Genomic DNA, 20,268 nt, shown 5'->3' on the forward strand with positions numbered 1-20,268 from the left:
CGCACCAGGCAGGCAAGTCACCGTGCGGTGAACACGCCGGTCACAAACCCATCTCTCTATCCCCCTAATGATCAAATCACCAACTACAAGGAGGCCCCCACCCCCCAGAGGAGTATCCCCTGTGCGAGAGGATATAGGCTCATCATTCACGGAAGGGGTCCCTTCTAAAGGAGCATTTCCCTCTTCCTCAGACCGATGTCCTCCTTGCCCAAGACCTTCATTCTCCCTGACAGCAGAGGAGCTACCAGCCCTGGAGTGGGATGCCTCTATCACATCCCTGAAGGTCTCATCCACATGCCTCTCTGTCTCCCTGAGCTTCTCCAGATCCGCCACCTTGGTCTCGAGGGAACGGATTTGTTCCCTGAGAGCCAGGAGCTCCTTGCACCGAGCACACACCCATGACTTCTGCCCATGGGGCAAATAGTCGTACATGTGGCACTCTGTGCAATACACTGGGAAGTGCCCCTTCCCCTGCTGACCTTCTATCTTCATACTGTTTTAGTTGGCTCTTTACAGTATTTAGGGAGCTTATTGTCCGTTTATTAGATAGTTTATTAGGATAGGTCTCAGCTGTAATGGTCAGCTATTTAACTGTCCAAACAGCCTTTCCCAAGAATATGAGGGATACGAGGGAGGGATATGTACTTACGTTCTCTTCTCCACCAGGCTCCTTGTGATCCTTGTGATCGCGGGGGCTTGTTCCAGGCTCCCCCGCACACTTCCCGCTAAACTCCTGCAAAACTCCTATGTCCTGTTTGCTATCCCTGTTCGCTATGCTCTGTTCGCTATGCTCTCGGGCCTCCACCTCATATGTAGAGTAGGCTTCCAACTGTCACACTGGATGTGAGTCAAAGGAAGGAATGTGGGGCCCCTCCCAGCCCTAGCTGACTCCACCCCCACTACTAAGTAAACACTGCCTTTAGGTAACCCTAAGAACTCCTAGCCCTGTGATATCTTAACCCTAACAAGTAACCCTAACAAGTAACACACAGAGAGATAGAGAGACTAAGACCTACCCCTTAGAGAGAAACACCCCCTGCAAAACTCCCCTCTTAGTTTGTTTGAAGTGGAAAAGGCTAGATGTTTAGAAGGGCTTGCTCAGCTTCTCAGCTGTGTCTGCTGAGCCACAAATGGCCAGAATGCAGAACGTCTCAGAATTCAAGCTGTTTTCTTAAAAACACAGTCGGGATGGAGAGTGGGAGCAGCCGTGCTGGGTTGGGGCAAAGAGCCACCTCAGCCAGTGCCCTACTTGCCCCTGTGGTCAGACTGCTTGTGGAAAAGGGCAGGGCTGGCCCCCCATGTGGGCGGGAAAGGGGGCTGCCTAGGGCGCCAGGCTTTAAGGGGAACCAAATCTATCTAGCTGTCTATCTATCTATACATACATACACACACACACACACACTCAGTAGATCTACAGCAATCTACAGCAACTCAGTAGACTGATGAGCTGGCCCTTACACAGCGAGCTGCTTGAACAAGGTTGGTGTTGTCTGTATGTACTCATTATTTCACATGGAACTTTACAGAACAGCACACATGACATGTAGAATACTGTCTCTAGGAGTTCACATCACTTGGTGTGACGCCTCCTTCTAGGACAGTTGGCGGGCTGCACAGGCAATCAGCCGAAAAGCATCGAAATCCTCCCACATCCTCCCACACTGGGCTGAAAAAAGCAGTTGATTATTTATTTATTCGATTTTTATATCGCCCTTCTGAAATGGCTCAGGGCAGTTTACAATTAAAAACAGAAACCATTAAAACCAATAACAATTAAAACAGAAATATAAATATGAACACCAGTTTAAAACATCTTATAAAACAATTAAACTATCAGAACAATTAAAACCCTGAAAGCCAGGTTAGCATTAAAACAATTAAAACTAATTAAAACCCGGAAAGGCCAGGCCAAACAGATGGGTTTTAAGGGCTCTCTTGAAGGTCAGTAAGGAATTAAGATTGCGAATTTCTGCTGGGAGTGCATTCCATAGCCCGGGAGCAGCTACAGAGAAGGCCCGCCTCTGAGTCGCCACCAAACGAACCGGTAGTAACTGGAGATGGACCTCCTCAGATGACTTTAACGTGCGGTGGAGGTCATGTAAAAGAAGGCACTCTCTAAGATATCTTGGACCCAAGCCATTCAGGGCTTTAAAGGTCATAACCAGTACTTTGTATTTTGCCCAGAAACATATCGGCAGCCAGTGTAACCATTTAAAAACAGGCATCATATGGTCTCTCCGGATTGCCCCAGAGACCAATCTGGCTGCCGCATTCTGAACTAACTGAAGTTTCCGGACTATGTACAAAGGCAGCCCCACGTAGAGCGCATTGCAATAGTCAAGCCGGGAGGTTACCAGCTGATGCACCACTGTTTTGAGGTCATCCTCTTCAAGGAATGGGTGCAGCTCTCGAATCAGCTGAAGCTGCTAGAAAGTACTCCCGGCAATGGCCTCCACCTGAGATACCAGGGTGAGGCCTGGGTCCAGGAGTACTTCCAAGCTGTGCACCTGCTCCTTCTGGGGGAGTGTAACCCCATCCAGCACAGGAAGATCTAACTCACCCCTCAGATTCGGAGCCCCCACAATGAGCACCTCCAACTTGCTTGGATTCAGCTTCAATTTGTTATCCCTCATCCAGCCCATTACTGCCTGTAGGCAGGCATTTAGAGAATGAGTGCCATTACCTGAAGATGGAAAGGAGAAGTAGATTTGGGTGTCATCAGCATACTGATAACACCCAGCACCAAATCTCTTGATGACCTCACCCAGGGGTTTCATGTAGATGTTAAAAAGCATTGGTGACAGAATGGAGTCCTGAGGGACTCCATATAAAAGCTCCTGTTTTGAGGAGTAACTGTCACCAAGCTCCACCATCTGGAATCTACCTGAGAGATAGGAACGGAACCACTGCAAGGCAGTGCTCCCTATCCCCAACTCCCCCAGGCGATCCAGAAGGATACCATAGTCGATGGTATTTAACGTCGCCGAGAGATCCAGAAGAACCAGCAGAGTCAAACCCCCTCTGTTGATTCCCCGGTAAAGGTCATCCATCAGGCCAACCAAGGCTGTCTCAACCCCATAGCCAGCTCTAAAGCCAGTTTTAAATGGGTCTAGATAATCAGTTTCCTCCAAGACTGCCTGGAGCTGGTCAGCCACCACCCTCTCAATCACCTTGCCCAACCAAGGGAGACTGGAGATTGGCCTGTAACTGTCCATCGCTAAGGGGTCCAGGGAAGGCTTCTTTAAGAGTGGTCTAACCATTGCCTCCTTCAGACAGGGGGCACCCTACCCTCCCTCAGTGATGCATTTATGATATTAACTAGGCCACCTCCAACAATCTCGATGTTGATGATTTTATTTATTCATGTATTTATTTATCAGATTTGTACACCGCCTCAAACTTCTGTCTCTGGGCAGTTAAGAATAACATAACAACAAGTTAAAAACATACACAAAAACTTAAAACAATTGAAATAAATTTAAAATCAAACACAGATTAAAACCTAAACAATTTAAAAAACTGAAAAAGCTTGGGTGAAGAGGTGGGTTTTCAAATGCTTTTTAAAAATTGTCAGAGATGGGGAGGATCGTATTCCATCAGTTCAAATGATGATGATGATGTTATGCCTCTCAAAGGCAAGCAAAGCGATGTTTCCATCAGACATAGCAGCTGTCACAATCCACCAACATATTTAGGCAGGTCAGGAGAGGAGAGCTGGTCTTGTGGTAGCAAGCATGACTTGTCCCCATAGCAAAGCAGGGTCTGCCCTGGTTGCATATGAATGGGAGACTTGATGTGTGAGCACTGCAAGATATTCCCCTCAGGGGAAGAAGCTGCTCTGGGAAGAGCAGAAGGTTTCAAGTTCCCTCTCTGGCTTCTCCAAAATAGGACAAGATTTTTTTATAGGACAAGATTTTTTTATTGAACCAACAAACTACCAAAGCATACAGTACGTTGCCAAAGCACAATTATATACAAAGTGGTTGTTTGTACATGATATATCTACAAAGATTTACACACAAGGATTTGGAAACACACAAGTTATGAAGTATATGCAGGTAGTACTGTAACTCGGGGGTGGAGGATTACAAGGCACATCAGGTAATCGGGGGGGGGGTTACGTCCGACGTCCATTTCCACAATTTGTCCCATTGCTGTTTAGAAGAGATACTCTTGTCTTTTTGCACATAACCATACAAACTTTTCCAGAAGAGATTTACTGTCTCATCTGCGTGAACCTCTTGGTCGCGTCTTCCCTCCCTATTCCTATGCACGAGCATTGCATAAATGACATACAGGTTTACTAACCTGATTACGAGAAGGGGAACGTTCCAATTCCCTAGTATGGGGGCACCCGTTCCGTCCCGTTTCCTTGAAGGTTTCTTTCTGGGACCTCGAAAGGAGGTTCTATCGCTCAAACCCGAGGTTAGTTCTTCCCAAGTCTGTTTTTCCAAATCAGGCCACTCTAACAGCCTGCTTACTCCCTGCCACACTCTTTTGGCTACCACACACTCTTTTAAGAAATGTGAGTGGGTTTCCCTGAATGTTATGCCTAGCTCACTAGCTTTCTGTTTGCAGGTGATTTTAGGGCACTCTTGCTGGTCCTCTGGGAGCCATGGCTTAGCCGCATTAAGTGGTAGTACTTGATGGTATAAGCGCCACCTTGTTTCCCATAAATGGAAAGGGACTTTTTTCTCTTTAAAGAGAGCGATAGGGTGATCGGGTTGCAACAAGTACTGTGAAGTGCAGTGTTTGTAGCGTTTACGTTCTAAATCAGGTTTTAAGAAACCCACTTCTCCAAGATAGGGCTGAGAGAGATTCCTGCCTGCAGCCTTGGAGAAGCCGCTGCCAGTCTGTGAAGACAATACTGAGCTAGACAGACCAATGGTCTGACTCAGTATATGGCAGTTTCCTATGTTCCAGGTCGAGGCAAGAAGTGCCTGCAATCCCTCGCAAATACCTGGTCATCTGAACAGAGTGACATGTGCACAGCCTCAGCAGCTGGGTCAGGCCAGGAGCCACATGCTGAGTATTAGCTCCCCTGCAGCTTCCTAGCAGGGCCCACACTCATATGTGCCAACGTGGCCCACTGCTGTGTGGGCCCTTTTGCAGGGCCAGGATGATTGTGTGGGGCCCACCAAGTGATTGTTTCCTGATCCACTGTGCTTCGGGAAAGCGTCAGATATCGGTGTCCAGCTTTGCTATGGCAGGTGGACCTCATGGCACACTGAAGTCTAAGAACCTCACACACTAGGAGCACAGTAATCTAAATCTCCCTCTGATGACCTATAGAAAATAATGTACAGTAAACAAATCCACCCAGAGACAATATTAGCTTGATTCTCTTTTATCAAAAGCTTGGGAACAAATTCTGTAGAGCCTGTGTGGCCAAACCACTTTATTTCCAGTCACTGCAGTTTATTTATGGGCCACAGACGCCAGACCTACTCCAGGCTGAGCTGCTCTACCTGGACTGCCTTGTGGGGGGCAGCTTTTCTTTTTGATACGGTAAACCTTTCTCTCGGCCACATTTAATTGCCTTTATTAGGGCATCCTAACTTGGTTTTGATTTAGGGTTTCAGATTTAAGACTCTTGGTAATTCCATTCTGCAATTTTTCCATCTACCCCCTTCCAAACTCCCAAATTACTTTTGTTTGTTTACTAAAATGGCTGATACACACACACACACACACACACACACACACACACGTTTTGCATTGCTGCGGCAGCATTCTCCAGGAAGTTCCCCACCACATGCAGCTTTTAGCAATAGCAATAGCATTTATATGCCGCTCTATAGCCGGAGCTCTCTAAGCGGTTTACAATGATTTAGCTGCCCCCAACATTCTGGGTACTCCTTTTACCGACCTCGGAAGGATGGAAGGCTGAGTCAACCTTGAGCCCCTGGTCAGGATCGAACTTGCAACCTTCTGGTTACAGGGCGGCAGTTTTACCACTGCGCCACCAGGGGTTCTCATCTCCTCCAGAATGGGGGGCGGGGGGGGCGGGGTGCATTCACACATCGACCAAATTTACCCCAAAGTCCCTGCCAGCTCTCGAGGGGCACTTCACACACAGTTCATATTCCTCATCGCACATTAAGAGTGTAGCCCGATTTATAGCCAAGGTTAAAAAAAAAAATCCACGTTTTGTGTTGGTTTTTGGGGGGCAACTTTGAACTCGCAGCAAAGCCTCGCAGAAAACCCGGGGTCAAGCCAGCTGCCTGGGAACGCTCCGAGATCTCCCTAGTCACCTGTGCCAATGATGAGATGATGAGATGCCAGAGAGGAGATTCCCGCTGCAGCCACACTTCTCTGAGATTTGGTGCTTGCCCTTAACTCTTGTCCAGGGCAAAACGAGCACGGAGCATTTCCTGCACCTGGATCCTGGAACTGGCCCCGGTGCCCCTGTGTGGCCGGAATACTGAGGAGCGGGTGGCGGATGGGGGGGGGGCAAAGCCCTGAGGGGGGGGCAGCAGCAGCCCTGGACATGGAAGCTGCCCCTCTGCCCTCTGCTGCCCCTCCACGCTCCATGGACACTCCTTTGTGGGCAAAATTCTCCCCCTTTTAGTCCCCCAAAGCAGGGGCTACCTAGAAACTGTATTTTACAGTGTCACCGCGTCTCTTTAGTGGCACAGGCCTTTCCCAGATGGCCGGCTTCACCGTGGAATTAATACACATTTATTTTGTTTGTTTATTTGATTTATATACCACCCTTCCAAAATGGCTCAGGGCTGTGGGCTGCCAGGGACCAGGACAGACAGGACTCTGCTCTCCCCTGAATTATTGCTGCATGTTCTAGCTTGGCCGGGATTATTTCTAGGGTTTAAAAAAATCCTCTATTTGCGGCAGCTTTTTTTTTTTGGAAAAACCGAGCTTTCTGGTATGCTGCGGGGCTTCTCTCGAGATTACCGCCAGTAATTTGACATTTTTCAAAACTCAATGGAGGGGAGTTTGACAGCTGTTTAGGGTATGGTCTGCTCTGAGTGATTTGCAATTGCAAGTGCTGAGGGCAGGGCGGGGGGGGGGGGGCGGAGGTTGTGGCAGATTGGTGAAATTCTGTGGAGGGAGTCCAGAAGGCGCAGGGGAGGGAGAAATCCCTGAGTTAAACGCAAGCACAAACTGCCAAATATGGGTCTTGACATAGGCTTTACATATGGAGAATGGTGACTACAGGTTCCATTGTAACCTGAGCCCCTTTTTCTCCGAACTGATTGAAGCTGCATTTTGCTTCATGGCAGAGAGAAAGCAATGATGTAAACTTCCCTGCCTTAAATGGTCTGGGGTGTGCGTGTCGGGGAGCATGAGGGTATGAAGGCAGTCATTCACAAAGGCAGGGTTAGGGTCAGGGTTAAGCCTTCTGTTGTTTGACCCGGCTGCTCAGCAACTTTGGTTTCCCATCACCAACCGTCAAACTAACAACAACAACAACGAAAAAGCTCTCTCACCTGCTCCTCTGGGGTGGGATTGGTTGGAGGAAAAACCCAGAGTAAGCTGTGGGAGCACGCACAGGAAAAAGATCTGCAGGGATTGCAGAGAGGAGCCGGCCCTATGTGAACTGTCCATTTAATCCCCCCAATTAAACATCTGTGAATCTGCTGCGAAGCAGATTTGCTCTTCAGATACCCCGCAGTATGAAGCCATGTCTGGATAACTCCCAACTGGGTGTTTCCCCGACTACACGATTGCAACGGTTAAGCGTTACAAAGTGCAACTTTTTGAAACCGAGATTTTAGAGTTGTCCAATGCTGCGTTGTAGGCCTTTCATATGTTCCACCCACGGCAATGTGTTTCCAAGGCAGGAATGTCCATATTCTCCTTGAACTGCATTTGTCTGCCCCTCCTCCTGCTCCATTTGGGCGGTACCTGCCTGCCAAGGTGAGGACAGCAGGAAGCAAGAGGGGGCGGCAGGAAGCAGAGCAGTTGGGGGGCTGCATTGCACTGACAGTCTGGACATCCCTGGCTTGCTTGTTTGGGGCTTTGGGGGCTGTGGGAGGGAAGGCAGGCAAGAGACCCGCCAGCAGCAACGCAGCTGCTGGCTACTGCTTCGGTGGTGGCCGTGGTTGCTTCACCGCCCCAGCGGCACAGTGTGAGGTGTCCGCTCCCCCCTCCCTCCCTTCCTCCCCCACCCCCCCCCCCACCCCCACGCAGTGAAATAAAAATCATTTCTGGAATAAAAATCACTGTCCACGCCACACACCGCTACAGCGCACAAACGACAGGGTAAGCTGCCCTAAAACGGAAAAATACAGCTAGTTCCTGCAACGCATTTACAACGCTGTAGGGCTAAAACAGAAACATAAAATCTGAAACGGGGCATGGGAAATATGAACGGCACCCTGCCGACGATGTCGTAATGTAGGCAAAAGGGAGGGGCACTTTGTGAACCCCTTACAAAACGCTTGCAGCACATCATCTGGCAAGCGCCCCGGGCTGCCTCTCCCACAGGCAGGCTCACGTGGGAGAGGCAAGCCCGGAGAGCTCCTCCTGGGCTCAGCAGCTTGACTTGAGCCTGCCTGGGTCAGGGCTGGCTGGGACCCAGCAAAGCTGGCCACGGGTTGCGGAATGGGACCCAGTCCCCAGGCCAGTCCCAGCAGAGCAGCCACCGTTCGAGGGCCTGGACGTCTCAGAGGGCCTTGGAGGGCAGCAGCTGCTGCATGTGGAGGGCCCGGCTGCCCTCTCACTGGGAGCAGGGAGCGGGCAGCTGGCTGGAGCCAGGTCTGGCGTCTCTGGGAAGTGTGTGGCTGATGTGCGAGGCCGAACGGGTAAACGGCTGTGAGAAAAGCCCTAAATGTCTGGGGACCACTGGGTTACCTGAGAGAGCGCCTTGCCCCATATGTCCTGACTCAGACCTTAAGAGCTTTTTTGGAGGCCCTGCTCCGAGTGCCCCGCCAAACAAGGTGACTTGGGTGGCTACTGGGGGGAGGGCCTGGTCAGTGGTGGCACCCCACTTATGGGACAGCTTCCCTAGGGAGGTTTGCCTGACACCATCACTTTGCTCTTTTAGGCACCAGGTGAAGACCTTTCTGTTCACTCAAGCTTTTAAAATTTGATTTTAAAAATTGACTTAAAAAACCTTTTTGTGCAGGAGAACCTTGATATTTGCAGGGGTTCTGTTCTGGGCTGCTGCCACGGATATGGAAACCGCAAATATAGAGTCACTGGGGACTATGGGATTGCGAGGATAAGGTTCTCAGTCGGCCGGAAATGACTGAAAACCAGCCAATTTACATGGTGGAGAGCTTACCATGCTCTGCTGCTCCCCCTGAGTTGTGCTGTGCCCCCAAATTGGCCAAAAATTGGCCAAAGAGTAGCTTCCCCCACTTTTCTATTTTTTTAAACTAAGATGGGAGCCATTTTGTAGAAAATGGTGTCCGGAAATGACCCCTGTGGTAATTTCCGGCCACCTCTGAACTGCGGATATGTGAGGTTGGCATGTTTTCTTTTCTTTTCTGTGTATGCCGAGGTCAGGTGTCTTTTCCCAACCGCAGATACACAATCCGTGGATGTCGAATCCATGGATAATGAGGTCCACCTGTACTGTATTTTGTAGTCTGTGTTTGTGTGTGTGTGCGTGTGTGTGTGTGTTGTGATTTGACTTGTTTTATGTGTTTTTATTTGATATTTTAATGTTGTGTTGTGAGCCAGTTTGATAGGTAGGTTCTCTATTTTATACTATACGAGTTTCCATGCTAGGCGTATCAAAGATAATATTCCATAATTGTAAATGGCCGAGAGATAAATTGAGGGTATAATGAACAGTAGAAAGGGGAGGCACATGAGCAATTACAGGGCCTGCCCAGAGTCACAGATAGTCAGCTTAAGGCTGGAGGGGCTCCCTGCCCATCATCCGCTGCCAAATGCTGATCGCAGCTGCACAGTACATGGCAACACTCTATGTAATGGGAGGCTTAGAGTCAGAGAGTAGCAAGGCGTTGTAGAATTGGCTCGGACAACCTGGGTACTCGCTTAGCCATGGAAGGATGAGAGCGGTGCGGATATCTCTACAGAACGAGCAATATAGGAGGACATGCTCAGTAGTTCAGATCTGCCCTAATCCACAGGGGCATAGTCGTTCTACAAATGGGGTCCCTCTATAGCAGCCTTCCAGCACTGCCGAGGGGAGGCCATGGCAGTGAGCCAGAGTGAACGCCCTTCTGTGGTTAGGGACCTCCAGTTGGGTGAGGTCTGCTGCTGGAGAAGCAGAGTATCTAACCCCGTCAGGGATATCACATTTTTGAACGCTGCTGAGATCAGTTTGGTGCTCAATGTCTATAATGCGCTGTTTGATGGTTGCTGTTGCCTGATCATAGCCCATGTTAAGCAAGGTCAGCAAGGAGAGACCTAATGTAGCTATTTTTGTCTCAATTGTCTGAAACCAGCTAGATTGGTAATCGTCATGGAAGGTTAGTGGGGCAGGACCAATTGGGCAAAAGGGTAGTCTGAGCCAACAGCAGAGAGTGTTCACACACACCCTAGCCTCAGTCTTGATTGGGCCTGTCTCCAGGCGCAGAGTGGCATTGGGGACACCTCTTGGAACACGGAGTGCTGCTCTCAGGAATTCAGATTGTACACGTTCCAGAGTCGCAATCTTGGGGAAAGGGTTGTGCACCATAGAAGAGTTGAGCTAGTGGCTTGGCTTTGAACAGTTCAAGAGCCACGGGTAGATAATGGCCTCCTCTTGTCCACAGAAATTGGAGAAGGGGAGAGGAGCTTCTCTGGGCATTTAGCGCCACGTGCTCTCCATGAGCTTTTCTAGAGCCACCAGAATGAAAAACTACTCCCAAGTATTTGAAGTGTGCAACTTGCTCAATCTCATGTCCCTCGATCCTCCAGGAGTGGATCTTGGGCCTCCTGGTGAAGGCCATAATTTTAGTTTTGTGATAGCTGATTTCCAGGCAGTCCTCTCTGCAGTGCAACTTCAGGGCCCTCAGTGCTCTTCTAAGGCCAATGAGGGTCCTTGAGAGGATGGCTGCATCATCTACATATAATAGGATGGCAATGTATCTCCCCGCGAGCTGGGGAGGGTGGGAATCTGGATTGCTGAGCTGGCCCACCACAGAGTTAATGTAGAAACTGAAGAGGAGTGGGGCCAGAATGCATCCTTGTTTGTCACCCTTCTGAGTTAATACAGCTCTTGTGAAGTGGCCTTGGGGGCTACATCTCACCTTGAGTGAAGTGTCCAGATGCAGGGTGCAAAGAAGATATAGCAGACGCCGATCAGTGGAGGAAGCCTCCAGCTTCTCCCATAGTTTGACACATGAGACGGAATTGAATGCTGCCTTGAGATCAACGAAGGTGGCATAAAGTGAGGTCACCCTGCAGGAGGAGTATTTCCCAATGAGATGCTGTAGAACTAGGCACTGATCAATAGTAGAACGCCCTTTCCCGAAGCCTGTTTCTTCCTCAGCAAGATTTTCCTGTTCCATGTATTTTAGTCCCTTTGCCAATTCAATTAAATAAGATGATCAAGAGATACTGGCATATTGTACAAGGTGACACACCAGCAGGTATGAGTTTTTGTAGAACATCTAATTTTAAAGATTGTTTAGTTCATTCTGATATTAATCATACTATGTGTGTAGAAACACCACTAAATCTAAAGGACATGTTAGGTGTGGCCATTGCTCTTGCTGTTTTCAGTCTTTGCAGATTAAGCAGTTTTGTCAATGCTAATAATGGTTATTAGGTTATATTAAGATTAATTGGCTTGTTTACCTGATGCGAAGGTTGTGGACATCACGCGTTAGGCAGTCTCATCTCACCTTTGTTCCACAATTTCAGTGGGTTTTGGTTGGTATTAAGGTCACATTCCCACAATTGACCTTCATGGGGCCTTAATCCTTAATCTTGGTTCCTGGTACTTCTCCCTTAGACTGGTTCACAATGCTTTGTTTGGGCTGAGTCAGATTACTCTCCCCTGGTTAAAGGGTTGAGGTCACCCTGTAAGAAACAAATAACTTCTCAACTCCATATTGTTTCCTCACTCCCCCCTACGTGTGTGTGTGTGTGTGTGTGTGTGTGTGTATTACTGTGCTTCTGTCTGCTTCCCCATGTTCTCACCCTGTAGTCTCTCTGGTGGATGTCCTGCCCAGAAAAACATGGCAGCATCATGCAAATTGATCATGAAAAGCAAGGTCTTCATCACTGTGCAGTACGATATGGAGGGCATCAAAAAAGTTTGCACCCAGTGAGTATCTCTCATACCCTTTAACCGCCCCCGCCCCCGGCATCCTGGAACCATCAGGAATAAAAGCACATGCACAATTGATACATGCAATGGCATGAACTTACTGGTAGGAGAATGAGGAAAGGAAATCAACTAAGGAAGACAAAGAAAGGGGAGAGGAGGGGGAAAAACCTATGAAAATTCCGTTAATAAACTAAACAAAATAAAGCATGCAAATAAATAGTCCATAACACACAATAAGAAGAGTAAGGGCCTTTTTCCTCCCTCCCCCAAATTCATTTGGGATTGGAGTGAAGACTTTAACACACACACACACACACACACACCCCAAAAACCATGCCAGACTTGCCACTCTTTGGGCCCTCAGACTCCACCAGCTCCCTGGCAAAGCTGATTCCATAATCTCTTCCATAGTTCATTCCCCCAGAGTACAATACAGTCGTCCCTCGCCAACCGTTCCGGAAAAACCTCACCATTGGCAAATTCACGGTTGGCAACGCATTAAAGCCTAAGGGAAACAGGGGGTTTGGGGAACCACGGCCACAAAAAGACCTAAAAATAAAAATACAAAAAACATGCTAAGAAAAATCACAAAATATTCTGTAATATTGCCAAGAGTCAGCAAGAAGAATGAGCTGATCAAACCTCTGGAAATTCTTTTGGTTGATTGATTAAGTGCCGTCAAGTTGGTGTTGACTTTTAGCGACCACATAGATAGATTCCCTCCGGGTGATCTGTCTTCAACACCATTTAATCAGTCTTTATATATATTTCTCTAAGGCGTACCTGTCACTAATCCCATGTGTGGCAGCTCTCACGAGAGTTCACGAGCAGCTGCCGATAGCAAGGGGGACGGGCTAGAGAAAGAATATGGCGACTGGTGAACAGGCAGGCAGCCAGTAAACGGCAGCAGGTGGGGGGGCAGCTGGGGGCAGGCGGGCGGCACAAAAGAAGAAGATGGGGCAAGTGGTGGGTGGGGCAGAAGAAGACGGTGGGGGGTGGGGGGAAGAATATGGCAGGGGCAGGCAGGCAGAAAAGCAGCAGCAGGGAGGTGGGGGGAGAAAGCTGCGGTGGTGGCAAACTAGGGGAGCAGATCAGCTAGTGTGTATATAAATGTACCTGTCGCTAATCCCATGCATGGCAGCTCTTGTGAGAGTTCACGAGCAGCTGCCGGACAGCAACAGAGACAGGTGGGAGGGAAGACAATGGTGGCGGCAGCCGGGCCAGGGGCCAAGCGATGGCAGCAGGAGAGGGGGAGCGGTGTCGAACTCAAGGCACAGATGCTCTGCGCCCGGCCCAGCTAGTTCCCAATAATTCATAAGCCTCAGTCATGACCTCATTGACAACGTGACTTCCACGGTCTGAACTTAATTATCCCATAACTCCAGATATCCCACAGAATTCCAGGAGTTTCTTAGCCATAGTCAAGGCAGCATTGTTTTTGAAAGCATATCCCATAATCCATTGGGGAAAGGTGTCCAGAAATATTAAAACATACTTATTACCTGCCGCTGTTTTCGGAAAAGGTCCCACATAACCCACCTGAACTGCATTAAATGGCCCAGTAACCCTTTGAGGACCCCATGGGCAGCCTCTGCATACTGGATCTGGGCTCACTAATGCACAAGCCAAACCAGAGTGTACAGAAGACTCTGTTCCAGTCTTGGCATTAGGGCCACCTGGCCGTTTGCAAGACTCTAGTCTGCGTAGAATCTACCCCCGTATGGCTTTGAGCCATACTCAACAAATCAGCTCTGATGGAGCCACCCAATGCAAAATTCCTTTTAATTTAACCTCCCAGACCATTCCTGAATCATCCACAACCCATTTCCCTTTTATTTTTGGTCTACTCCTACCTTCCTTCCATTCCATCAGTTCGGGGTCAGCCTACTGTAATTTTAACCAATCCAACTCTTGTTGGGGCCTAGCGTGAAGGACACTCCCAACCACTGTGTCTCCCTCTTGACTTCCTTGGATTCTAACACAGGCATGTCCGGGTCATACAAAATATTCCCCAACTCCTCCATCAATGGATCGGTTGCTACTCTGGGAGAGGCCAGCTGCCAGAATGCGGGGGGAAGCTCCTGCCGCCCTGACCCCCTTGGCTGTGGCTGCCACCAACAACAACCAGAGTCGTAAGCAGTAACGGACTCCCCTCTCACCCACTCTGCCCTTCGGGAAGCCTCCCTGCCCCTTTACTGGTAAAGGGGAATCCTCATCGGATTCAGAGGAACAGAGGAACATGGGAAGCTGTCATATACTGAGTCAGACCATTGGTCTATCTAGCTCAGTATTGTCTTCACAGACTGGCAGCGGCTTCTCCAAGGTTGCAGGCAGGAGTCTCTCCCAGGCCTCTCTTGGAGATGCTGCCAGGGAGGGAACCTGGAACCTTCTGCTCTTCCCTGAGCAGCTCCATCTCCTGAGTGGATATCTTACCGGTAGAGTAAGGATAGATTCCCTTTTACCAGTAGAACTCCGAACTGGCTCGGTTTGAACCGGGTTTGATTTGGTTTGAACTCAGACTGGCCAAGGCTGGTCTGGTTTGCAGAGGCGTATCTAGGGAAAATAGCGCCTAGGGCAAGCACTGAAATTGTGCCCCCTGTCCAAACATCTGACACCCATCTTTCAGATAATTTTACCATAATATCAGCTGAAAAATACAAGTCAAGCTCGTTCATCTTTTAATATTTCAAAAACTATTTAGCAGTGGACGTAGCCAGACCAAAATATGCAGGAAAACAACAAATTTCAGTATGCTGGGGCTCATGAAATACCCATATACTATGTGGAGGTGTACTTGGAAAACTAAACAGAAGTGCCTGTCTAATTCTCTACTATGAATTGTAGCATCACTATTACATAAGTTTTAAAAATAAATGGAGAATTTGACTTTTCCCAGATACTCTGAAAATAATTAAAGGATATGCAGAGTAAACTGTGTCACTGCTTGGAATATATTCTAGTATTTCTTGCTCTCTTTCTCTCATTTTAACTGTCTTTCTGAAACTCCCAGTGAGCCTTAATACTAAGGATTTCACACTGATTCAAAGACAAACTCACCATTCCCCATCCCCCTGCTGGACTCTTAATTCACTGCCACAGCCCGTCCCGGGCTGATTTTCAGGCCTATTCAGGCCTGCAAAGATTGGCGTGGTGGCCATTTTGGAGGCTGCAATGCATGCTCAAATGGCCTCTGTGTGGCCTGGTGAGGCCTAGGGCCTCACAGGGACCATTTGAGCACGTGTGGTGGCGAGATATATATCTATATCTATATCTATATCTATATATATAGAGAGAGAGAGAGATAATGGCCACTGAAAACAAAATGGCCACCGCAATGCTCAAATGGCCTCTGCGAGGCCTGCCGTGGCCTAGGGCAGCGCAGAGGCCATTTGAGCATCCGTGGTGGCCATTTTGTTTTTGGAGGCCATTTAATTTTTTTTTTTATTTTAGGAAGTGGCGCCCCCCTTCAAGTGGCGCCCGGGGCATGTGCCCTGGCTGCCCCACCCTAGATATGCCCTTTGACCCCGAACCTGTCAAGCTGAGCCTGTTTGATATCGAGCCTGGCTCGAACACCCCGAGTTGTAAGTACTTTTGGGAACAGCACCCATTCTTGGCAGCATACCTGTGTGATTCTTTAATTACTACTTATTTACAGCTGGCATATCAGCTGTGCTTCAGGAAGATGGTGTTTGAGTAGCTTTGTACCTTATTAAAATGTTACAAGAACTTGGTTCTCTTGGCTAATTTTCCAGAAGTAATAGAAGTGACTGTACATATTATGAGTATCATACAAGCCTTTTGTTTGACTTTTAATAATATGTTTATTTGAGATAAGGTGCCTTAATGTTTTTAGTTATTTATGTAAAGTACTGATTGAGTGTCTGTGGGAAATAGGTATTTCTTTGCCTGGCTGAATGCTGTAGAGGGCTGGTTGTTTTTACTATATCCTTTCGTCACAGAGATGGTTTTACACATTGCAAGCTTTGTACAAGCTTTTTGCTTGGCAATTTATAATCATATTGTTTGTTATAAGGTGCCCTTATATTGAGATCTATTTATTTTTTAGGTATTCTCATTTGAAACATGATAACATTGGAAACCTAGATAACAATTGAGTTTGATATTTCTTAGAATGAATTTTGGAGCATTTGGACCAGTTTTGTCCCTTTTTGAAAACTGTTCTCCACTTGATCAAGACTAACCTCAAATTGGAGGTCACCAGGAGGCTTGACACACAGGGCTTCTGCCCCAAATCTCCTTCAAGAGAGAGTGTGAGTTCACACACCAGCCAAACTTATCTCAAAGTCCCTTTGAGAATTTTGGACCCACTCCATACACAAACCAGGCTTTGTGATGCAAATTCTAGCTTATCTTGATGCATGTCCGGGTTTTTTAAATGCTGGTTTTAAGCTACTTTTCCTGAAAATGCTGGAGCAAATGGGAGAGGCACTGATGTAGAGTCATTAGCATGATAAGAGCCATGCTCTCTTTAGAAATAGCAGATCTGTCTCTGTAGGGAGCTCTGCTCCCCCCCTCCCCATTGGCTAGAAGGAAAACACGGAGCATGCCATGTGGACTTGTTTCAAAAGAAAACTCGGAGCAGAGCAGCTGCTTCCCTCAATGCAGCGAGTGTACTTCAAAGTGGCTTCGCTCAACGTTTACCCCGAAGCCTGAAGCCAAGTGCAAATAACTCCCAGGTCTCTGTTGTAGATGTGTGGACTGGCTTGTTATGGAAATATATTACTGCTCACAATGGACTTTGCTATTCCTCTAATAATTGATGTGATTTCCAGTTGTTATGTTTTGTCTTCTCTTAGATTGAGAATATCCTTGATTATCAACTTATACTGGATCAAGTGGTTGCATACTCTTTATTGCATGACTAGTTCATAGTATGGTGGGGGTCCTGTTGTCCCTTGTCTGAGAGTTGTAGTTCACTTGCCTCTGGGGATGCGGAGTTAAGAACTCCAGAAGGGAGGCCGGAGCTCCTCGTTGCCAGTGAGGTGGAAACTGGCAGGGCCCCACCAGAAGTCACAACACGTGCCTCATTCTGGCCCTGTATGGGCCTTTTGTGTTTGAAGCTAAGCAGCCGTCCTAGGGGAGGGGCACAGCAGCCAACAACATCAGGGTTGTGGCAGGATGCTGGGCAGAGCAGTGCAGGCATTGGAGCTCTTCCGCTATGGCCCCATTGCAAATCCTGCCCCCAAAGTGGCTCCGTCAACTCGGGAAGAAGAGTCGCCACTGGCACCAATGCCACATGATGACTGGCCCCCAGAGGGAACCTGTCAAGGGCAAAGCAGGCTGGGGAAGAACCAGCTCCCCTGGACACGCGGGAGGTCCCAGGAGTGGAGCTGCTTCCAGTGCTGAGGTGTGGTGGTCACAGTTGCAGAGGAATTACTCATCCTCCATAAATAACTGAACAGGAAGCAACTTTAACTGAAACACAAGAGTTTCATATTTCTTACTAACTACAACATAGGCTAATGCGGTGTGTGGGTGTGTGGGTGTGTGTGTGTGTGTGTGACAATAAACTGACTAGCAGTCTCTTATGCAGAGAGAGGGAGAACCTCTCAGTTTGAATTCAAGGCAGCAAGTGAGGAGAAGACAAACAGTGATTCCACCTGCAAGCCAGCACAGAGATACATTTAAGAGAGAAGCTCGCCCTGTATGAAGAACTGAACAAATTCCAACAGTGTTGTGAACTATACCTGGTTTCGCACTCTGTACATGCTCAGAGGGAAAGAGGCAAAGTCACATCATACACAAACTGAATTGGTTCTTGGAGATGGTGACCATGTAGGATCTGGGCGCGCAAACAGAGATAGAGAGAGAGACTCTCAGAAAGTTCAATGGGCTTTATTATAAAAAGTTGCTCATCAGGATAAAATAAAAACATGTTTCCGATTCAAGGTGTATTGTAATGTGCCTAATTACAGCTATATAACAATCTAACAAATCCTAAATAAAACATTTAGAGAAAAGCAGAGAAAGGAGGAGGAGGAAAGGGGGGGCTTAGGAAGGGGTAGCAGTGATTAGTAAGGAGGAGGAAAGTAGGGATCCAAGGCTTGTGAAGGCAGCATATTACCAGGATCAGAGGCTTGAGAACGGTGGATCTTTCAGCTGAAGGAGAGAGGCTTTTGGCTGGGGACAGGAGCGTTTAGATCAAGCATGCAATTTGCTCAGAGTCAGAGCACCATGGCTGGGGAAGTCTTGACTTCTCACTGTGCAGTGGAAGTCACAGACAGTTCCTGTCCATGGACAGAGTTCCTGCCTCTAGCCCCTCAGCTTGGGCAGCAAACTCTTGGATTACTCATGAGCAAGTCTTGCTTGTAGGCAGAAGATTGTGTGTAGCCACAAGACTGCTGGTAGGCAAGAGACTGCCACTTCTCTGTCCAGTAAGCTATTCTTTATAGTTGTATCTTCCTTTGATCTCCCATCATCTTTCCTGGGTCCGAAAAGGTGACAACTTGCTGTTACCTTCTGGATAATGTCTTTTTAATTATTCAGGCAGTCCAGGGAGATCTTAATCCCATCTTCTGTTAGCTGCTATCTTGAGGAGGGGACATTGCCCAAGGCAAATCTGCCTCTCTGAGCTGCAAATGGGCCTCTTCTCTTGTCCCTAGATTCGGGCCTGGTCCAAGAAGGTGTTAGTAAAAGGACTAAATCTACAGCTGTTCTCCTAGGGTGGAATTTCTATAGAATGAGTAATCCCTTTTGGGCATAGCAGAGCAATCTTTGACAAAGATTAACACAGACTTCTTGCAACAGGAAAGGGGAGATCAGCCCCTGGCGTCTTCCACAGACATTATCTGATAGTGAGTTACATTTTAGCATATGGATTAGCTCAGGCCTAGCCCTTGTATTTCTGTGAGTGCCCATTTCACAATACAATGCTGGATTGCCTCCTCCTTCACAGAGCAGTACATGAGGCAGGCAAGAGAGAGACCTGGGTGTCAGTTCACCTTGAGTTCAGGCATTTAATTGAACTCTTATAAAATGGAATCAGACACAGGCCTGGGTTCCATATAATTCTGGGTTGGTACCTCTGGATCTAATGTTGGAGTGCCCAACAACAGTCACCAGGAGGGATGTGCAAACCAGCTTGATCTCGAGCTGGTTTGGTTTGAGGGCTCGACCTCAAACCGGTTCGGCTCGATGTTGAGCCAAACAACCCAGGCTAGTTCAGGCCCAGTTCAGGAGCTGCTGGGTGCCAATAAACTTGGTGTAAAACGAACAAAATGGTTGACTTGCTGCTGCTGAGGGCTTCTGCAGCCAGGGTGTGTGTGTGTGTGTGTGTGTGTGTGTGTGTGTGTGTGTGTGTGTTGCTTTGGCTGCGGGGGGTGGTGGGTGGCGGCCTCTGGAGGCTCCCCCACCCCACTGGCCTCCTCCCACCGGCCTGTTTGGGGGGCATTTCGGTTCTGTTTGAGTGCATGGTGGCCTTTTTCTGGCCACCGTGAGTGTGTGTGGGTCATTTGTGTGGCCAGGTCACGACTTGGGTTAAACCAGTTTTGTACACATCCCTAGTCACCAGCCTTGGGGGTCATGAGAGACTGTGAATGAGTGAGTGCGCGCACACACACGCACACGCACACGCACACGCACACGCACACGCTCCCGGCATCCTTGGTCTGCAGCTTTCTCCCAGCTCTGCTGCTGGAGTGACGGATGGACTTACCAGCAAATTAAACGCCAGTTTCGCCATCGGTCCTGCCCCTTTCTCCGCGCTGCAGGGGACTGTCTGCTTTTTGTTTTTCATTTTTAAAAGTACCATATGACCATTTGTGCACTTATCCATCTGTTTGTTGCTGTATTAATTAATAAAGAGGAAACTCTTGACAAGGACAAAACTGCTTTATGGTGGAGGGAAGAGGTGGTTTGGGGGCATTCCGGGTGGTGGGGGAAGCAGCCTGAGCCCAGCTGGATCAGGCCCAAGAAGGCCCCTCCCGCCCAGCCTCCTGTTCCCCACAGTGGCCCACCAGATGCTGCCTCTGGGGAGCCCCCAGGCCAGAGGGAAGTGCAGGCCCCCTCCTCTCCCTGCAGCTGGTACAGAGAGAGAGAGTGTGCCTCTGAGGCTG

The 20,268-nt window shown here is 48.4% G+C and overlaps 1 protein-coding gene across 1 annotated transcript in view; it reads right to left on the reverse strand.

Annotated features, from left to right (window-relative positions):
• The window catches only part of LOC128334455 (C-factor-like), a 39,213-nt gene that overhangs the window by 17,396 nt on the left and 1,549 nt on the right, over window positions 1-20,268 (reverse strand). Inside the window, exon 2 of the mRNA XM_053271316.1 lies at window positions 650-794. Within this exon, the coding sequence (XP_053127291.1) occupies window positions 650-794 (145 nt within the window). The remainder of the gene's footprint in view (window positions 1-649; window positions 795-20,268) is intronic.

The sequence above is a fragment of the Hemicordylus capensis genome, chromosome 9, assembly GCF_027244095.1.
Source record: "Hemicordylus capensis ecotype Gifberg chromosome 9, rHemCap1.1.pri, whole genome shotgun sequence".
Lineage (NCBI taxonomy): Eukaryota > Metazoa > Chordata > Lepidosauria > Squamata > Cordylidae > Hemicordylus > Hemicordylus capensis.